General features: G+C 43.4%; 1 protein-coding gene across 1 annotated transcript; it reads right to left on the bottom strand.

Annotated features, from left to right (window-relative positions):
- Window positions 1-1,687: 1,687 nt before the first annotated feature.
- ARPC1A (actin related protein 2/3 complex subunit 1A) lies at window positions 1,688-17,569 on the bottom strand. Its single transcript, XM_080981199.1, has 10 exons — window positions 17,411-17,569; window positions 13,711-13,815; window positions 13,013-13,117; window positions 8,774-8,996; window positions 7,947-8,054; window positions 6,847-7,059; window positions 6,272-6,347; window positions 5,072-5,265; window positions 3,903-3,993; window positions 1,688-2,080 (listed from the first exon to the last, which is right to left on the bottom strand). Exons 2-10 carry the CDS (start codon window positions 13,772-13,774, stop codon window positions 2,042-2,044), a joined length of 1,113 nt encoding a protein of 370 aa, XP_080837325.1. The 5' UTR covers window positions 13,775-13,815; window positions 17,411-17,569; the 3' UTR covers window positions 1,688-2,041.
- Window positions 17,570-17,857: the final 288 nt, after the last annotated feature.

Below are 17,857 nucleotides of genomic sequence, written 5' to 3'. Positions count from 1 at the left end.
GTCCCCGTGAGAAGCAGGGTGGTGGCAGCGAAGAAAGCAACCGCAGTGGTGGCACAGGGTCAATAGACCGTGAAACGTCCGGGGGCCCTGTGTGATCTCCACACTGATGTTTAGTTGAAATCTCCTTTTTTGTAACTTGAAGCTATTGGTTCGAGTCCCACCCTCCAGAACAGGAGAAAACAAGCTTGCTCCATCTCCCATGTGACCAGTCCTTGAGATATCTGAAGATGGCTATCGTATCTCCTCTCTGCTTCCCTTTTCCAGGCTAAACGAGCCCAACTCCCTCATCCGTTCCTCTTAAGACTTGGTTTCCAGACTAGATCATCTGGGTTGCCCTCCTCTGCACACATTCCAGCTTGTCAATATCCTTCTTAAATTGTGGCAACCAGAACTGGACACCGTACTCAAGGTGTGGTCTGCTCCAGGCAGAAGCGTAGTACCATTACTTCTGGACACCTGACTTCTGTTGATGCAGCATGGAATAGCTTTGAGATGTTTTCTACCAGTTTAGGGTTTCTTGTGCCCCTTTTTATATATTTTTTAATTTTACTTTTTGCAAACCTTGGGGTTCCCCCAAGCATATTGATACCTCCCCCTCTTCTTTCTCAGTAGCTGTGTAGCCATGCAGCCATTATAACTCAGCACCTGAGATCACTATTATATGACTGGCAGTTCACCATGTGGAGATTGCAGCTTTACTGTAAGCTGAATTGGGAAACTTCATGGCGTCTCCAACCTGTTTCCATTCCTCCAGTCTTTTCATGAGCCCTGCGGAGTGAAGAGAGTCAAAAGAGCTGCTTCGTCTCTCATTTTTGTCAGGGCTAGGCACCAGATCCTGCCATCCTTGGGTGCATGACAATGCCCACCAGTGAGAGTGGCCCTGCCTCCCCCCTTTTCCTGCTCCTGTCTTTTGAGCTGCAGGGCCCAGCTTCCATTTCAGAATTTCCCCCAATGCCCCAGAACAGTGCTACACTAGGTTTTTTGGGAAATTAAAAGGGCAACCACAATCTACACAATCTACTTGGAGCACTACTGCTCCAAGGCCCACAAGTAGAGGCGGCCCACCAGAAGGCAGTTTGCACACAGCCCCTTCCACTGTAGAGGTGATTAGCTGTGCCATTAAGAATATAGGAAGCTGCCTTCTACAATGTCCGATCAATCTAGCTCAGTAAGGTCAACGCTGACTAGTAGGAGCTCTCCAGAATTTCAAGAGTTTTCTCCCAACCCTTACCTGGAGATGCCAAGGACTGAGCTGGGGCCTTTTGCAATGCAGAGAAGATGCTCTATCACTGAGCAAAGTGAAGGTATCACTGAGCAAATGTAAACCAAAAGTGATGTAACTAACATATGGAGATAAGTAGGTAGAGGTTTCATGGCACAGCACTATCTAAGCCATATTATTGCACCATAAACTAATCGCTCTTTCCCAACATTGGGTCCAGCTCCTTACATCCCTGGCCATCAGCCATGTTAGCTTGGGGTGATGGGAGCTGAATTGGGACAGCAGACTGGTGGAGGATTTTTTAGACCCCCTTTCTCTGTGCTATCTTCCTGCACTCCACCCACCTGTTGACATTTTGAAAGATGGGAAAAACAAGGGACCGTTATGCGTTTCATGTCACATAGTTCATGCCATTCTGAATCTCTTCCACTGGATTATATGTACACAGGAATTTCACAGAGAACGTTTGGAGTTTGTTTAAAATTTTATTTTCTAGCAGACATGTTTACACAAAATTCCCCTTTTAAGTTAGTGATTCATACTTCCTGCAATAAACTATTTTAAGGAGCAGCTTTGGCAAAGAATGGAATGAAACAACCAATAATAATAATAAAAACAAAGCCAAATATATACCACAATCACAGCTGATTTTCAAACCAACACATTTCACCAAAATTGGGGGATGAAAAGGAAAAGAAAAAAAATCCACCAAGTCGTCATTTTCTCAGTGCTTCAAAAAGTGACCTATCTTCACCATCCCTTTTCAAGTCTGTGCAGGTGCCAGAACGAGTTGTCTTGCTAGAGAACAGAGAGCCAGATTTACATGATCCGCAGCCCCTGGATCGAGGACTCTAATGTCTAGAAAAAGAGAGCGAGCGAGAGAGAAACCATTAGCCATGGCTGCTGGGGGGAAGCTGCAGTTCCATGGGAGTGCAGAACAGAATCCTGAGCACAAAATTCAGCTGTGACACTCTGCTGTTATTAAAAAGCAAGGAGGTCAGAATTCCCTAGTCCCTATGAGTAAGAAAATGTGCCCAAAGGCATACAGGCAAAACCTGCTGAAATTTCAGAACCCATAAAAGGGGGGGCAAGAGGGAGAGAATATGAGTAAGATTTTTCTGTGGTTATCAATAGCAAGGGGGCTTCAACGCCTAGCTAGCTCTTTGCCCCTCTACAATTTTGGGGCAAAATGCAAAAAACCCAGAATGTGAGAATTCAGCCTTTCGTGGTGCACAAGTTACTGGGAAGTTTTTTTGTGCAGCCCCGACTACAGCTGCAGTCCTAACCCCACTTTCTTGGGTGTACCTCCCACTGCATTCAAAAGGGACTTACTTCTGAGTAGACATGGTTAGGATAGCACCTTACTACTGCTATTATAATTATTTTATTATGCTGTCTTTTTAAGACATGTTTTTAATGTTGTACACTGCCCTGGGATCTTTTCATAAAGGGCAGTACAAAAACCAAATAAATAAAATAAATTTTAAAATAAAAATTCATATGAATTGATGCAAACAGTCACGTCTAATCATCTAAATGAGTCTGCTCAGAGCAGTTGGAGACAACCCAAAAGTGGCAAATGTCTGCCATTCAACATAGGAGTCAGTATGCAGTTTAACATGGTCATGGCTTGAGGACTATGGCTGTGCAAAGCCATGGCAGGAAATATTAGCCTGCAGTCCCCCAACTTCAAGTCTTCCTGTCTAGATCCTGGAATCTCAGGAAGACACAGAGACAGAGACACCTACTGGGCAGTAAAAGGAAATGACAGGAAGGTTGCACATGCTAAGCAAAATTCATTTAAGCTCCCCCCCCACCCCCCGCTTGAATTCAGCACTCTATTGCAAGAACAGGAAACGAGAGAAGAAAACCATGCGCTGTTTTGTACACTTTCCCCCTGTGCATGCAGCACAGCTTTCAGTGACCTTGTGAACCTCCAGCAGCCTGTATAGAGAAACCAGAGGACCTACATGGGAAGCTGTCTTAATACTGTTTGTCCATCCACTCTGACCGGCAAAGACTCTGCAGAGTATTGGGCAAAGGTGTTCCACATCACTTGCTGTAAGAGATGCCAGGGACTGAACCTGGGACCTTCTGCAGGCAAACAATACTGTGGCATGCACAGTTCTTCCAGTTAGAACAGGACATTGGCCTTATGCAGCAGGTTCTTCTATTAAGAACAACTTAAGGAAGTTCATAGTAGGAGTTACATATCCTTTTTTTGCCTCCTCCCCCTGCAGCCAGTTGTGCCCCTGAAAAACCTCTCTTTGGGGTTGGGGGCCTTCTTGAACAATGTGAAACAGGGTGCAGGAGAATCATCCAAAACTGGGTGGATGGGAAACTTTTCTTCTATTCATTTCCTTAAATTGATTTCTTAGGATCCAAGGCTTCGCCCCCAGTCCTAGCCACAGCTGGATTATTGCAAAAAGCCAAGCAGAGAGGAGATGGAGGACAAACAAAGCACTACCAAAATTCCTAAAAGGGACAGAAATGACCCCGTTTAACAAAATTAGTCTTGAGTAGCACCATCTGCCAAATAAGCCATTTGGGGACAATGCCCTCAAAGTTTGACAACAGTATCCCCTAGTCCCTATTGCTAAAACAATTAACCCTAGTGCTGGCCTACAAGATATTAACAGCAGGGTGCTAATTTGGTGTGGGCAGTGTTGTCAAAACAGACCTTGAAGTCCCAGATGGTCATTGCTCCATCAATACCAGTGGTGCAGAACTTGCGGCAATCTCGTTTGTCCACCTCATAAATAGACACTTGGCTGCAAGGAGAAAAGAGACAGCTTTAATCTCTGAAGGAGGAAACAGGCTTATTCCAATACACTTAGCCCTGGACATTTTGCGCTGTATTAAGAAACAGAGCGCAAATCGTTTTTCCCCATCCTGTCACGGTGATTGAGTATAACCTTACTGAGCCAGAATGGAGTAGGCAGAATGCATGCAACCTGATAAAAGGATTTCCTCCAGCAATAACTGCAAAATTACCTGCAGCCACATTCATGCTAGAGCTATTGATTCAAATATTTATACCCATTTTCTATATGAAAAAACGGCAGCTAACCAAGCTATATTTATAAATGTCCAAAACACTAAAACACATTAATAAATAAAAGCAACAATACAAAGGAGAAACAGAAGCCAATTATATTTTAAAAGCAGCATCTAGGAAAAAAACTTGCTGGAATAAAAATGGTCTTTGCTACCCATGGCTTGTGGAGCTCCGATTTTATTGTGGGTTTCACACTTTGCTACTTGCAATGACACACTTGTGGAGAAATAAAGTATCACAAGGTAGCATCTTCTGTTGTTCACTAAATGTAAAGAGGCAATATACCTCTGAGATTCAGGTGAGGTAGAGAAGCTACTGGGGAAGGGATGACTTTCAAAGACTATGGAGAATAAAGCTATCAATGGCTACTAGGCTATGTTCTACCTACAGTGCTGGAGGCAGCATGCCTCTGAATACCAGGAGCTGGTTAACACATGTGGGGAGAGTGCTGTTGCTTGTAGGCTTCCCCTAAGGCATCTGGTTGGCCACTGTGAAAACAGGAATGCTGGACTACCAGGGGCATTTCAGCTGATCTAGCAGCGTTCATCACCTTCTGACATGTGCATCTTGACCTGGAACTTAACATTCTCATGGGGGCTCCTTTCCACATCAGGAATGGCCATGTTATCTGAAGTGAGGAAGAGCATAGTCCAAGGCTCCTCATGCTACCTGGCAGCGCAGGAAGGAGGGGAGTTGCAATGCTTCTTCCTGTGATGCTGGAATAATGCAAGTAACAGACTCTACAAGTTTCAAGGCCAGGTAGGCTGCAGCTTGAGCCCTGTGCCACCTACGTGATGCTGTTCTGATGCAGCGTCTCCAGAGTAGTGTTGCGATCCTCCGTAGTGGCTCTCTTGTCCATGTTGCGGAAACGTTCCATGGCCGAAATATTGCGTTGTATGCTCTGCTTAGGAATGTCCAGCTTGGAGACAAAGGTGAGGGTACCACGGTCGTCACAGTTGAAGAGCATCGGGCAGCAATCATGGCCCTGTAACAAATCAGCAGAATGTGTCTAGCTGGTGCTCCAAACCTACTACCAATTACTTGCTTGGGCTTGGCCACCTTCTTTTAAAAAGCTTAAGTCTTCAAGCTAAGGGCAGCTTCAAAGGTTACAACTTTCCTACACAGAAATGACTTCCATGAAGAACACCCCCACCTCAAACAACAACAACAACAACAACAACAACAAACCTTCCTGCAGTTCACTAGTGCGGTGTAGAGGTCAGACTAGGACTAGGGGAGACCCAGTTTCAAATCCTCATTTAGCCATGAAGCTCACTTAGTGTCTCTGTGCGAGTCATTGTCTCTTAGCACAACTTACTCCACAGGGCTGCTGGGAGGATGAAATGGGTGGGGAACAGCAACATACACCACCTCGAGCTCTTTAAAGGAAAGGCAGAATATAAATAAATCTACCATGTGTTCTTGAAAGCTGTTTGCCCATTATGTATTCGGACAACGCTTAAGATGCCATAACCAAATTTTGCATGAAAGTTCTGGTGACCTAGGAGCAGGTTTTTGTCTATGTTTGAATACAAACTGGATACCATTTTCAATCAACATGGTGGGCTGAACGTTTCAAAACTACACTGATTTTAGCCACTGATTCTTTTAGAATGAGAAATGCCACACACAAGGCTGCTAGTGGAATGATAAATAAACCAACACACATGTATGCACTTCACTGAGGATGCTGTGAAGCTGTAATTGTTCAAGGTTGCTTAACAAATGGGCTCAACATGTGAATGTGACAAAAATGGAAATGCTTGTTCATTGCACACAAACATATCTACAACACACATAGTGCCTGAGATAATCTGAAGCTGCTTTAGATTAGGCAATACTGTATCTGTACAATAATCAGTATGCAATCAAGACATCAAGGCTTTTGAACAGGGCAACTAGTAAGAAGGATCAACAAGGTAACATTAAGTCTTTGCAATGATAGTTGTCCCTAAAAAAACTGATGCAAGTCAAAGACAGAAGGCACTTACAGCAGCAACCACACTGTTCTCCGAGACAAACGACACACTCAGCAATGGGAGGAATTCTGTTTTCAATTGCGAGATCCTAAACCCAAGAAGATCACTTGTTAATGATGCATCACACAGAAATCTCATAAAAAAGTACCCCTCTTACCAGCTGGTTAGGACAGAATCTGGCATTATTACCCAGTTTCATGACTGCCTTGGCTCATTTGGCTAGGTAATTTTGATACCGTTTGTTAAAGTATGAACCAGACAATTAGTTCTGATATTAGGCTATACATTCATCCCAGTCCCTACCTGTCGTGAATTACAACCAGGATACCAGCTGCCCATGGCCGGGATGGGGAATCTGTAGCCCACAGTTGTTGCTGGACTCCAACTCCCATCAGCCCCAGCCAGCATGGCCAAACATCATGGATGATGGAGCTACAGCATAGCAAATGTGGAGGGCCAAAAGTTCCCTATCCCTGGCCTATAAATATGCTGAGCAAATATACATCAACACACTACTACATTTAAGTAGGAAGATTATGATCACCATGTCAAGGAAACTCACCCTAAGATTCTGCTACATTACTTACATCATGTTTTTGGAGGCATCTGCAACCGACACAGTGCTATCATGGCTGACCCAGGCCAGGCGGTTGCCACTGGCGGAAAAACTGACGCTGTGGACCCAACCACCACTTCCTGCGCCACCAAATTCAGCCATCAGCTGCCCAAAGGGCATTTTGGATCCCCAGGGTGTGCTGGCCGGTTTCTCATCCACTTCCTTAATGTAAGCTGAAAACACTCTGCAAACAAAGAGGCAGAAGGGAAAATTAGGAGGGGGGTGGGACTCAAGCCTACCTTTGTGCAGAAATGAAATTGCTAATTTCATAGGCAAGGCAAGTATCAAAGTCAGCAAACTAGCCTCACGTAAAGCTCTCCCAATGTAGTCAACAGCAGTTTCTGTGAACATTTAACATATTGCCGTGTTCAGTTTAATTTATATTTCTTATAAATGAGGTATGTCTACCAAGATAATTAGAGGCCAAGTAGAGAGGCAGAGTGCAAGCTGCGGGCCACAGGAAGCCTGACATGCGACACTAAAACAGGCAGACCTCCGAACCCCAGGGGCTGTAGTGCCAAAGAAAAAACCGCAGAAGAGGTGCCAGCTTGTGCATGGGGTGTGGTGCTATGGTTGCAGTTCCACCTCCACAGGTCCCATTGTTCCACTTTGGTATGGGAGGAATCAAGATGTAAACTGATACAATCCCAATCTGGATTATGGACATCAAATACACAAACTCAACATGGCTGACACTCACCAACCCTTTCACATCTGGAAGTGAATTCAGAAAATTCAAAAAAGGGATGTGCGACAGTTCCCACTTTGAGCATGAACTCCTATTGTTTACATCTGCAGCACAGAATTACTCTGGACATCGCAAGAGCAGTACCTGTCAAAGTAGGCTGACTTGATGCCTGCCATGTCGGCGTACTCTTTGCCATATACTGGAATACTTATTATCCAAACCCTTCCCCCAAATTTGATCACCTTTTCACTGCTGCCTCTTGCTGCAGTCTTCCCATCTGCTGCTGACAGAGCCATTGGACATGCAGGGTGTTAAAGAGCTGCTGCTAATCAGTTTGAACAGTCACCCAAATCCACTTCCAAAAGTGCTTTGCATTCTCTCACCTGCATTTGAAGTCACAGGATCCAGCTGCAAGCAAAACATTGTTGGGGTGCCAATCTAGGCTAAGGACAGTGGAGCGAATGGGCTTCTTAATGTGCTTGCTCACCCACCTGGAGGGGAGGAGAAAAATCAGTAAGGAACTTGTAATCGTTGCTTCAGCACTAAAACAGCTGTGCAAAAATTTACCATATTTTCCCGTGTATAACATGCCCCCATGTATAATACGACCCCTATTTTTTGGGACTCCAAATAAAGAAATCCCCCATATGCACTATCCGTGTATAAGATGACCCCCAATTTTAAACTTGAAAAAAATAGGGGAAAATATAGTCTTAGACATGGAAATATACGGGGTTTTTTCACAAATAATGGGCCTTTTAAAGGAGAGCAACTGAACTGTTGAAGTAATTAAGCTTATTCAAGACAGATGTTTTACAGGTAACTTGTTAGCTACCAGCTGCAAAATACCATTAGCAAGGTATTTCAAATACCATTAGCAAGGTATTTGAAACTCTTGTCATACGGAAAGCAGCAGAACTCATTTACATTCTCAAGTAAAAGCAACAGAATTGTTTCCATTCTCAAGCATGTAATGAAAGGCTTTGAGGACACAGAGCTACCCTGCAATTTTCTGGCTTGTTGCCATAATGAGATAGAGACTCAAAATGGTTTCACACCCTTTAAAATAATGTAGAGGAGAAAAAGATTTAGACACTGAAGCCTCAGAATTTAAGACCTCACTGCCAACCAACCAACTATATTTTAAGCTTGTCACTGCTGAAGCAAGCTGAGGAATGAGAAGAGAAGCAATCTGCATTAGGCAACTCACCAGTCATTTTCAGACTCAAAGTAGCACACAGATATGAGTCGAGCTCCACTTCCAACAGCAAATTTGTTCTCCAAAGGAGACCACTTCACAAAGGTGGCTGCTCGGTTGATCCTCAGAATCACCAGTGTTGGCTTCCACACTCCGTCCTTCTGACTCCAGACGTAAGCGTTACGGTCAGCACCACAAGTGACAATGCGGTCGCTCTTGGGGGCCCAGTCAATGCCTGCAAGTTTGAATACAGTTTTGTTTCTTTGGTGCCACATCTTATTAATCACACACTGCAGTCCTACCACCTCCTAGTCATTACATTTTTATTCTGCATTTCTTCCATGATAGAACTCCAGGTGGCATCCAGACACTTCCGAGTCATGCTTAGTTTTAGCAAAGCTGCTGAATCAGGTCCCTTTAGGGTGTCCTCAAACCAGGAGCTAATAATCCACTACTTAAAGTCACCATTTTAAGATCAGTACAGCCTCTGTCTTCAAATCCATCCATGGTTAAGTTGGTGTTGTTGTTTTACATATTTAAGTTTATAGGATCGCATGCCTGGGTTTATGCGATCCAAGGCTAAATTGGAGGCTGAGTCACATAAAAACAGAATGAACAAAGCGCCATGTTTCTTGCTTTGCCAATATCAAATATTTAACCAGAAGAACACCTTTCATATACTGTAGATTTCAAGTCCATCCTACCTTGGAAGAGTCATGGACAGAAACAATTATGGGAGCATAAAAACCCCACTCAAACTGAACAAAATTACAGTGGTACCTCGGGTTAAGTACTTAATTCGTTCCGGAGGTCCGTTCTTAACCTGAAGCACCACTTTAGCTAATGGGGCCTCCTGCTGCCGCCGCGCCGCCAGAGCCTGGTTTCTGTTCTTATCCTGAAGCAAAGTTCTTAACCTGAAGCACTATTTCTGGGTTAGCGGAGTCTGTAACCTGAAGCATATGTAACCTGAAGCATATTTAACCTGAGGTATCACTGTAAAGCAAATGCACGGTTAACATACAGCTAAAGTCCTTATTCTTCCACTAGCTGAAATTCAACTTCAAATAGGTCAGCTTCACAATGTTGCTAAAAGTCACAGTGGCTATGACTTTAGTGAGTCTATAAGGAAAAGGTGTTTTGTAGCCATTAAGTTGCCACTCAGTAACTTCTCTAAGCACATACTGTATTGCTGTTGAATGGCTGGAACTGTTAAGAGAGCACCCATGATCCATTTTTATCATGACGGAACATTTAAGCGAGAAGTGGGAAAGCTTCAAATTTATGGCAATGACAACTTGCTCCAGAAGACAGGATATGAATAGAACCCTCAAATTCCTGGACAGTATAAACAATCCTGAAATGAACTGGCAACTAACGGGCCTGAAATAACCATCTTACAAACTCCTCTGTTCCTCCTAATCATGTAAGCAAATCCCAATGAAAGGTTTTATTGGGAAATATCTCAGACTGGAGACTTTCTCAGAGTTGAAGGTAGTTTGAAAAAAGGATTCCTGGTTGCAATGTGTACAGTAGACTCACCTCTACAAAACAGCTTTATGTATTCAATACACTGGCCCACTTTGCGTCTAACATGAAGTCAAATGAGGGTTTACTGTGCTCCCAGAGATGGGATTGCGAGCACATATTAGTGGCCCAGGCAAGCTGGATGCCAAGGACAAACCTTGGTTACAGCTTGTGGCTTGTCTGGAAAGAGCTAAACCATGAGCCTGAATAGAGACAACATGAAAAGATACACCCTCTCCTCTTTGGCAGCCTGCATGTTTACTCGTTCATGCTAAGCCATGGTTTAGATTAGCATTACACGCTAACAAGGACACTGTTTAAGAAGGGGCAAAAGGAGTCTGTATGGGAAGAGTGATGCCTCTCTCAAACCACTGTCTATAAAGAAATAGCTGGGCCTTTATCAAAGCAGAATTTAGACAACTCCTGCCTCTGGGTTCCAAGAACCATTTCTTTGATTCAAAAACACAAGTTATTGTAGCATCCAGTTCTCCCCCTGCAAATTCAGAGCTCTAGGAGGAGCTTGGTCTCAGCAAAGTACTGTGGTTGCAGTACCTGAACAGTTGCAACTTTATTCATGGGCTTTCAAAAATGTTTTACAATGTTTGGTTTTCAACTACATATGACCAATGCAAACAGGGTGTCAGATGACAATGTAAATATGCATACTCTTGATATGATGGTAACTAATTCTCAAATTAGTTTCCAATGCTACAGTTTTAAAGAACCAACAATAAATATTGCTAGTGTAAGAGAGTAAGGCATATGAAAATGTTTCTGAGCAGGAATGAAGATGAATTATTTGCAACCCATTGGGGAAAGGGCCAAAGCTCAGGGGAGGAGTAAATCTTTTTCTTGCTGAAGTTCCCAAGCTTAATCCACAGGTACAGCAGAAAAACCCTTGCTTGAGACCATTGAGCCGTTGCTAATCACCACAGATAGACATGGACTGACGGTTTGAATCAGTAAAAGGCCGCTTTCTGGGTTCCTGTTTCCCTGTCTGCACAGTTCACCCAATATACCATTTCTTACTGGATCCTACCTGCCTTTAGGACTCAAACTGCATCCATTTCTAGGGGCATGCCTGCTATTGTTGCTGGAGCCTTCTAACAACAGATTACCATATATCAAATGAGAGAATTATATTTATATCTTCCTTAAGATACTAATAGTGAATTCATTCTCCAAGTGGGGATCTTTACTATGTAGACAAACTGGCAGCATCCATGCACAAGACAGAGGAATCAACAGGTTCACGGGAACACCAAGGTTTGCAGACATACAAACACACACAAAGAGCCCAATGTGGACCTAGTACGCTCGGTGGGCAAAGAAGTTATGTTTGCAAATGTGGTGTGCATCCCCCCCGCCCCCCAGTCACTGTGCTTTAGAACCTGAGCTTTCCAGTAAGCAAAAAGTTTTCCTCATTTTTTATTAGAAAGAGAATCCCAAAATAAAAGTCAGGTATAGCTAGTGCAATAGTGCTCTGGGTGATGGAACAAATCCATCTGCCTCAGCAAGATGCTATTTCAGATCTAAAGATAGCCATTTAAATGTGAGTCCTGTACAGCTCTCCCACATCTTCCTGCAGTATAAACTAAGCCAATACTCTCCCTCTGCACACAACATAAAAGCTCCAAAATGGTTCCTTGTGATAAATTATTACAGTGCAGAGCTCCTTCAACAATGCTATATTTCTATCAGCCTCTTTATACCTACTGTGCCAAATCCTTCCCTTCAAGAAGCTCAGGGTTTCTTATGTGGGCACATACCATTTTTGTGTCACAATAATCCTTGGAGGGAGGATAGGCTATGTTACAATATGCAGAATCGTGGCACAACAAAGATGTACAAAAACTGCACAAAATGCATTAACAATGCATGCCAATGAAAGCCAGGTTGTTTTAAAACACAAATTTAAACTCAGATATCACTATTAAGGTTTCATATACAGTAAACAGACATCTTTTAATTGCTTGTTTTGTATTACCTTTTCACTTATGAGTTTTCCTTGAATGCTAAGGAGAGTTAAGGAGGCAGCATAGTGTTGGATTCTCTTGCTGCTAAAATGGCTTCCTAGAGAACAAGAGTTACTATAACCCAATGCTACAGTAGTGCTCATCATTTACTGTCTGATACCACTGCTTCCAGGCAGGTTTGCTGTTATAGGAATCTGCTGGCCAGCAAGAGTGTTTGATGCACCTGAAAGAGCATCAGAGGTAGCATGGAAGCCCAGCCTCCAATTCATATACCTCTCAAGGAGAAGCGAGTGTCTAGATAAACAGGCAGGGATAGAGTCTAATGTGAAAAATGACAGTAGCTGCGGAAGTGCACATCTGCATTCTAGGTATGCAAGGTATTCTTCCATAGCATCTTAAGTATTTACAAAATATACATGCTGCTTTTCAACTTCCATTCACAAAGTGGTGCACACAAGAAATTTAAAATAGTTCATACAAACAACTAAAACAAAATATTACTTTGGAATGGGGCACAAATCCATGAAAACAACTCCCGGTCCCTAGGCAAAACCCTTTTTGACAGCAATTGATAGGTGTTTCTAAGAGAATCACCTGGATGGACACAGCTAAAATCACAGCATGGCAACTGTATTGTTTTATTCAAAATGAGAAGAAGCAATTAAACAGGTTGACTTCCTCACTATATGCGCTTGACTCTTGCAATATTCAAAGGCCCAATAGTCAAAGCTGCAGCTGAAAATTCTCTTACCTGTGATGTGTCCATTGTGCTCTTTGAGCTCATGAGCTTTCACCCACTGGTTCCCACTCTTCTTATAGATGTGAACTTCATGATTATTAGGGCTAATGGCAATCTCTGCCAAGAGGATGAATTGATTAGTATAAGAAATATTTCTATTTTTAAGAAAGAAAGATTCAAAATCATAATCATAGCATATTCATGAAACTTGCGAGGAGTCTTTCCAACAAAAAATGCACTTGGCATAAAAATGGTAAACTGAAAATAGGAAAAATCTAAAGCAATGGCACAGAAGCAGAACCCATAAAATAGCAAAAGCAGAAATATAACCCAGTCACAGGCAAACACATGCCACCAAATGCCTGTGAGAAAAGGAAGAGTACTTTAAGGGCTCAACTACATGGAGGGGGAAATGACTCAGGGGCTGGACGTTGCAGGTGGTGAAAAGATTAAACAACCTTATTCACTGCTTTTATGGGGGGGAAAGCCTGCCATTGTGATGGAATTACAGGGCACTCGTTTTGATTAGCCCCAATATTAGTGGGCCAAATGAAGACAATCCAAAATCTTTGTACTGAACCTCAGATATTGGCAACATGAGTTTTTTTCAGTAAAGAGTCGTCCAGCTATGTGTATTCTGCAGCCAAGCTGGCTTTTCTGCACCAGTTTATTGTCAGATATGAAGTCACATGAATTAAGACAATACTCACGAGTTCGGTCCCTGTTCCAGGCGTGACAGGTTATTGGCTCTAGTAAGAACTGGTGTAGAGACATTCTGAACAAGGAATGATCTTAAAGCGTCAAGAGGGATGAAGCTGAAAGGAATAAGCAGAAATGCTTTAAATTTGATGTTGCCCACTTTTGTATTCATCCAATACTAAATGCTGTTAAGACAGGAATGTAACCCTTCAGATGTTGCTGGACTCCAACTGCTATCAGTCACAGCCAGCATGGCCAACCATCATTTATGATGGGAGACACAGGTCAACAACATCTGGATAGTTCTGACTATTGCACCCTCACTTGTGCACGTGGTCACTGAGTTTCTAAGTGAACTTAATTCCATCCAAGCTTTAGAAGACAGTATAAGAAACTCACAAGACCACACACATTTACAGGACGTGCCAACTTTTAAATGGGAAACATATACTGGCATTATTCATTTAGCAACCTCATTACAGTATGCAGAAGCTTAAGTTAGGAGACAAAAGACCTGTCATGAGTAGCGCAGAAAACTAAGTGTAGCTTCGTAGCCAGCATATTCCACTGAGCGACTGCATCTTAAAAGGTAAGAAAACTGAATCATCTTAATGTGTATGTCAAATCAATGACTCCTATGGCTTGGAATGTGCACAGAAACCACAGCATAATGGGTGCAACAATTAAGTCATCTAAAATTATCAAAATCTGCAGCTCCCCACCCCAACCAACCTACACTTCTGCACAACTACATCACTATTCTCCCAAGGGTTACCCACACTTTGAGGAACCACTTTTCCATCATATGCGTTGAAGGAAAACACTAATGCTATCATCCACATCCACGCCCACTGGCTGCTAGACAAAGGTGCTGAGCAAAGTAAAAATCCAGGCAAAGACAAAAACAAATGAAAGCAAAGAGAAACTCAATTATAAATCAACTTTAAAAAAGAAAGGCCCTAACAGTTCATCACCTGCAATGGAATCACAGAAGCACCAAAATACCAAGCCAAAATATACTGCTTTTAAAGCTACAGTAATTATTTCCAGTTAAAGATATGGTTTTTCCAAATCACCTTAGTGTTGGTTGGAAATTGCTGGGTGATTTGGACATTCAGCTGATCCCTCCTTTTTCTTACCTTTGGGGGGGGAGTCACTAGGGCAAACTAACTGCAGTGAAGTAACAAAGGTGAACATAAAGTTCAGTTCACCTGCATTCCCCTTTTTGTTGCTAATACCAGATAAATACACCCTGTTTAGTTTGTTAGTCATGGTGCAGCAATAGCAGCAAAACCGGATGCCTTCATCTGCCCCACCTGCAATTAAACATGTACCTCCCATATCAGTCTCTACAGCCACAGCAGGTGCTGTAACTCTCCAATGGTTTGCCTTCACCCCTGAAGGTGCACTCCTCCATTGTCTCTGCAGACAAATGCCACCAACAACACCTAACTGAGGCCAATCTCTAGGCAACTCACAATCAATCAAGCTAGGGGCATAAAAAATATTGAAAGCAAAAAATATTGAAAAGCACCACAATGAAAAATTAAACAATTGGCTGGATATACAAAGCATAAAACACCAGCTTCCTGGGGTGGAGGCAGAGAAGCTTATTTGCAACCCAGAATGGCAGTAACATAAAGCCTTGACCCAAGTGGATGAAACTCCAGCAAATGTCTGGGTGAAGAGGAAGGTGTTAATCTGGTGTCAAAAAGATGTCAGTGTCACCACCTGGGGCAGAATTCAAAGGGCAAAAGAATGCAAAAGATGGTGATAACCAAAAAAGTACTCTTCCTTGTTGCCACACAGATGTGTTGCTTTCCACATCTCACAAATCTCACCTCCACCAACATTATGAGAGTTTAAAAATCCCAGCTCATCTCACAATACCAGCTATCCAAATCAGGATTTTTATATTACTTCCTAATGAAGATGGGCTTCAGCTGGGAAGAAATGCCACTGGGGGAGGTGGGAGCTTAGGGGTTTTTATTTGGAGTGGAAATTGATGTGGAAGCTTTTCTGAACATGGTAAACATGCATAACATTGACAACAGTTGAAGTGTAAGGTACAAATCAGCTCACTCAAAATTCTGTCACAGTAAGAATCTATTCTAGATCGCTTTGTTTCATAAATTTATACTCTACTTGATTCTCAAAGTAGATTACAAAAAGAATAGAATAATAAAATTACTGATAAAAACAGCTATGTAAAACATTCAAAAAAATTAAAGTCAGTGATAAACTAAAAAGAGACTAAAACACACATTAACATTCTATGTATCTTTTAGCAAGTGCAGAAAAGAGTACAGTGAAGGTGACTTGCCTGTTCTCAATAGGCAGGGAGTTCCAAAGTGTGGGCGCTTCTACACTTAAAAGTATCAAATTCTTACAAATGTGGAACAGGTATTATGTGACACCTGTAACAGTGTCAGTTCCATCGACACTTTGATTTAAAGCTTGGCAAATATTAAGCTGACTCCATTAGCGCCTTTTACTTCTACAAAAATTTGGAAGCCAAAACCCATTCCTCTTAAGACTACCTAGATTTCTTCTCAAACAGGAAATAAAGGGAGAAGTCCTATGTCTTCTTACTAAGACTATTCTGCTCTTCCAATCACAACAATGAACACAATCCCTGCATTAGAAGAACATTGTGATGATGGTGAAACAAAGGCTGCCCTCCACCTTTGGCACCCTCATCGACAGGGCTGCCATAAAGGGGAGATGCAATGTGCCTGTGCTCAGAGATGCCCTGCAGTTCCCCAGGTGACGCCTCCCTCCATGGACGCCCTACCTGTTGCAGATATGGCCATTTACTAGGAAAAAGAACAATGGCAAATCAATACATAGCAAACCTCTCTCTCAGTTGCCTGTAAGGGCAGACTGGCAGAATGAGAGCTCAGCCTTATTACCTAGTAGGCAGAGGCCAAACAACACCAGGGATGAGAGCAGGAAATGCTACCTGAATCATTCTGGCACTAGAGGGGCAAAGTGTTATTTCCATTCGTCATACTAGACTTGGACGTGACTTTTTCTGTGAGACAATTTCATAAGCTGCTTCGAGTGTGGCTACGAAGCAAACCCTGTCATATTCAGTGCTGCTTATTCCCAAACATATTTGCACAGGATCGCAAGCTTTATGCTATCACAGCACTGTTTTGATGTGAACGGGGCTCTGGCCTGCTTTGCGCATTTCGAGATAAATATGCTGTGTTTTGCTGCTTAAGATTATTCCGATATTTTGCATTCTGGGTTGCCTTCTGTCTGCTGTCAGCCGCTTCAGGGCAGGGGCTGTAAATGAAATGAATTAAGGGTTTGCTGTGAAGGAGGGGGGAAACGAAGGGGGGGCATAGAACGAATATACACCTTGCAGTGAGGTCAATGGAAAAAGCAGCAGGAAATGCATAAGAATTCAATGCAATAAAATAATACCTGATAAATAGATACAGGTTCATTTACTAATTAATTAATTATTAATTATTATTATTATTATTGTTATTGCAGCACTGTTTTAATGGACGTATAATAGCCTGGCAACCCCCTTACCCCCAATTATTGTTCCTATAATGGGGTGGGGAGAAGGGCCTGGGGGTTATCTTCTCCCCCCCACCCCAATTTCCCCACAGCCCAGAGGAGGGCCCCCCCCTTTAATTAGGATGGAGGGAAGAGGGAAACCAAAGGAAATTAACCCCTTCTTCCCCTTTCACTCACCGTCCGGGCCTGAGGAAAGCGGCGGGGTGCGGGGGCCGGGGGCGGCTCGCGGACTCTGGCCAGTCAACGCGACTCCGCTCCGAGCGGCGCTCTCTGAGGGAATGCGAGGAAGGCGCGGCCGCCAAGCAAGGGCCCGGCTCCGTCACAGGGCCGGCCCCCGCGCGCCTGCGCAACGCACTCCCGGAGCGCCTCTCTCGCAAGGCGCATGCGTGACCAACGGTCGACGGAGCGGCCTCGCTCGCTCACGGCGCCTGCGCCGAGTATTGGGTTCGGACAAGGTTGGAAGCCCGGGCTGCATTCGCTTACTGCGCCTGCGCTGAGGCGCTGCCGTGGGAAAGAGGCAACCAAGCAAGTCAAGCAAGCAAGCAAGCCGGCTACCTTGAAGAGGCGGGTCTTTCACTGCGCCTGCGCAGATAAGAGTAGGTGGTTCGGAGGCAGGTGCCATAT

Source organism: Podarcis pityusensis, assembly GCF_964106645.2.
Source record: "Podarcis pityusensis genome assembly, chromosome: 14".
Lineage (NCBI taxonomy): Eukaryota > Metazoa > Chordata > Lepidosauria > Squamata > Lacertidae > Podarcis > Podarcis pityusensis.
This window is presented reverse-complemented; position numbering and strand designations above follow the sequence as displayed.

Coding starts and splice junctions, on each gene's coding strand:
- ARPC1A (XM_080981199.1), bottom strand. CDS start 13,774: ATGTCTCTACACCAGTTCTTACTAGAGCCAATAACCTGTCACGCCTGG. Junction 8,997..13,012: donor GCACAATGGACACATCACAG/GTAAGAGAATTT, acceptor TCAAACTTGCAG/GCATTGACTGGGCCCCCAAG. Junction 5,266..6,271: donor AGAACAGTGTGGTTGCTGCT/GTAAGTGCCTTC, acceptor GATTTGTTACAG/GGCCATGATTGCTGCCCGAT.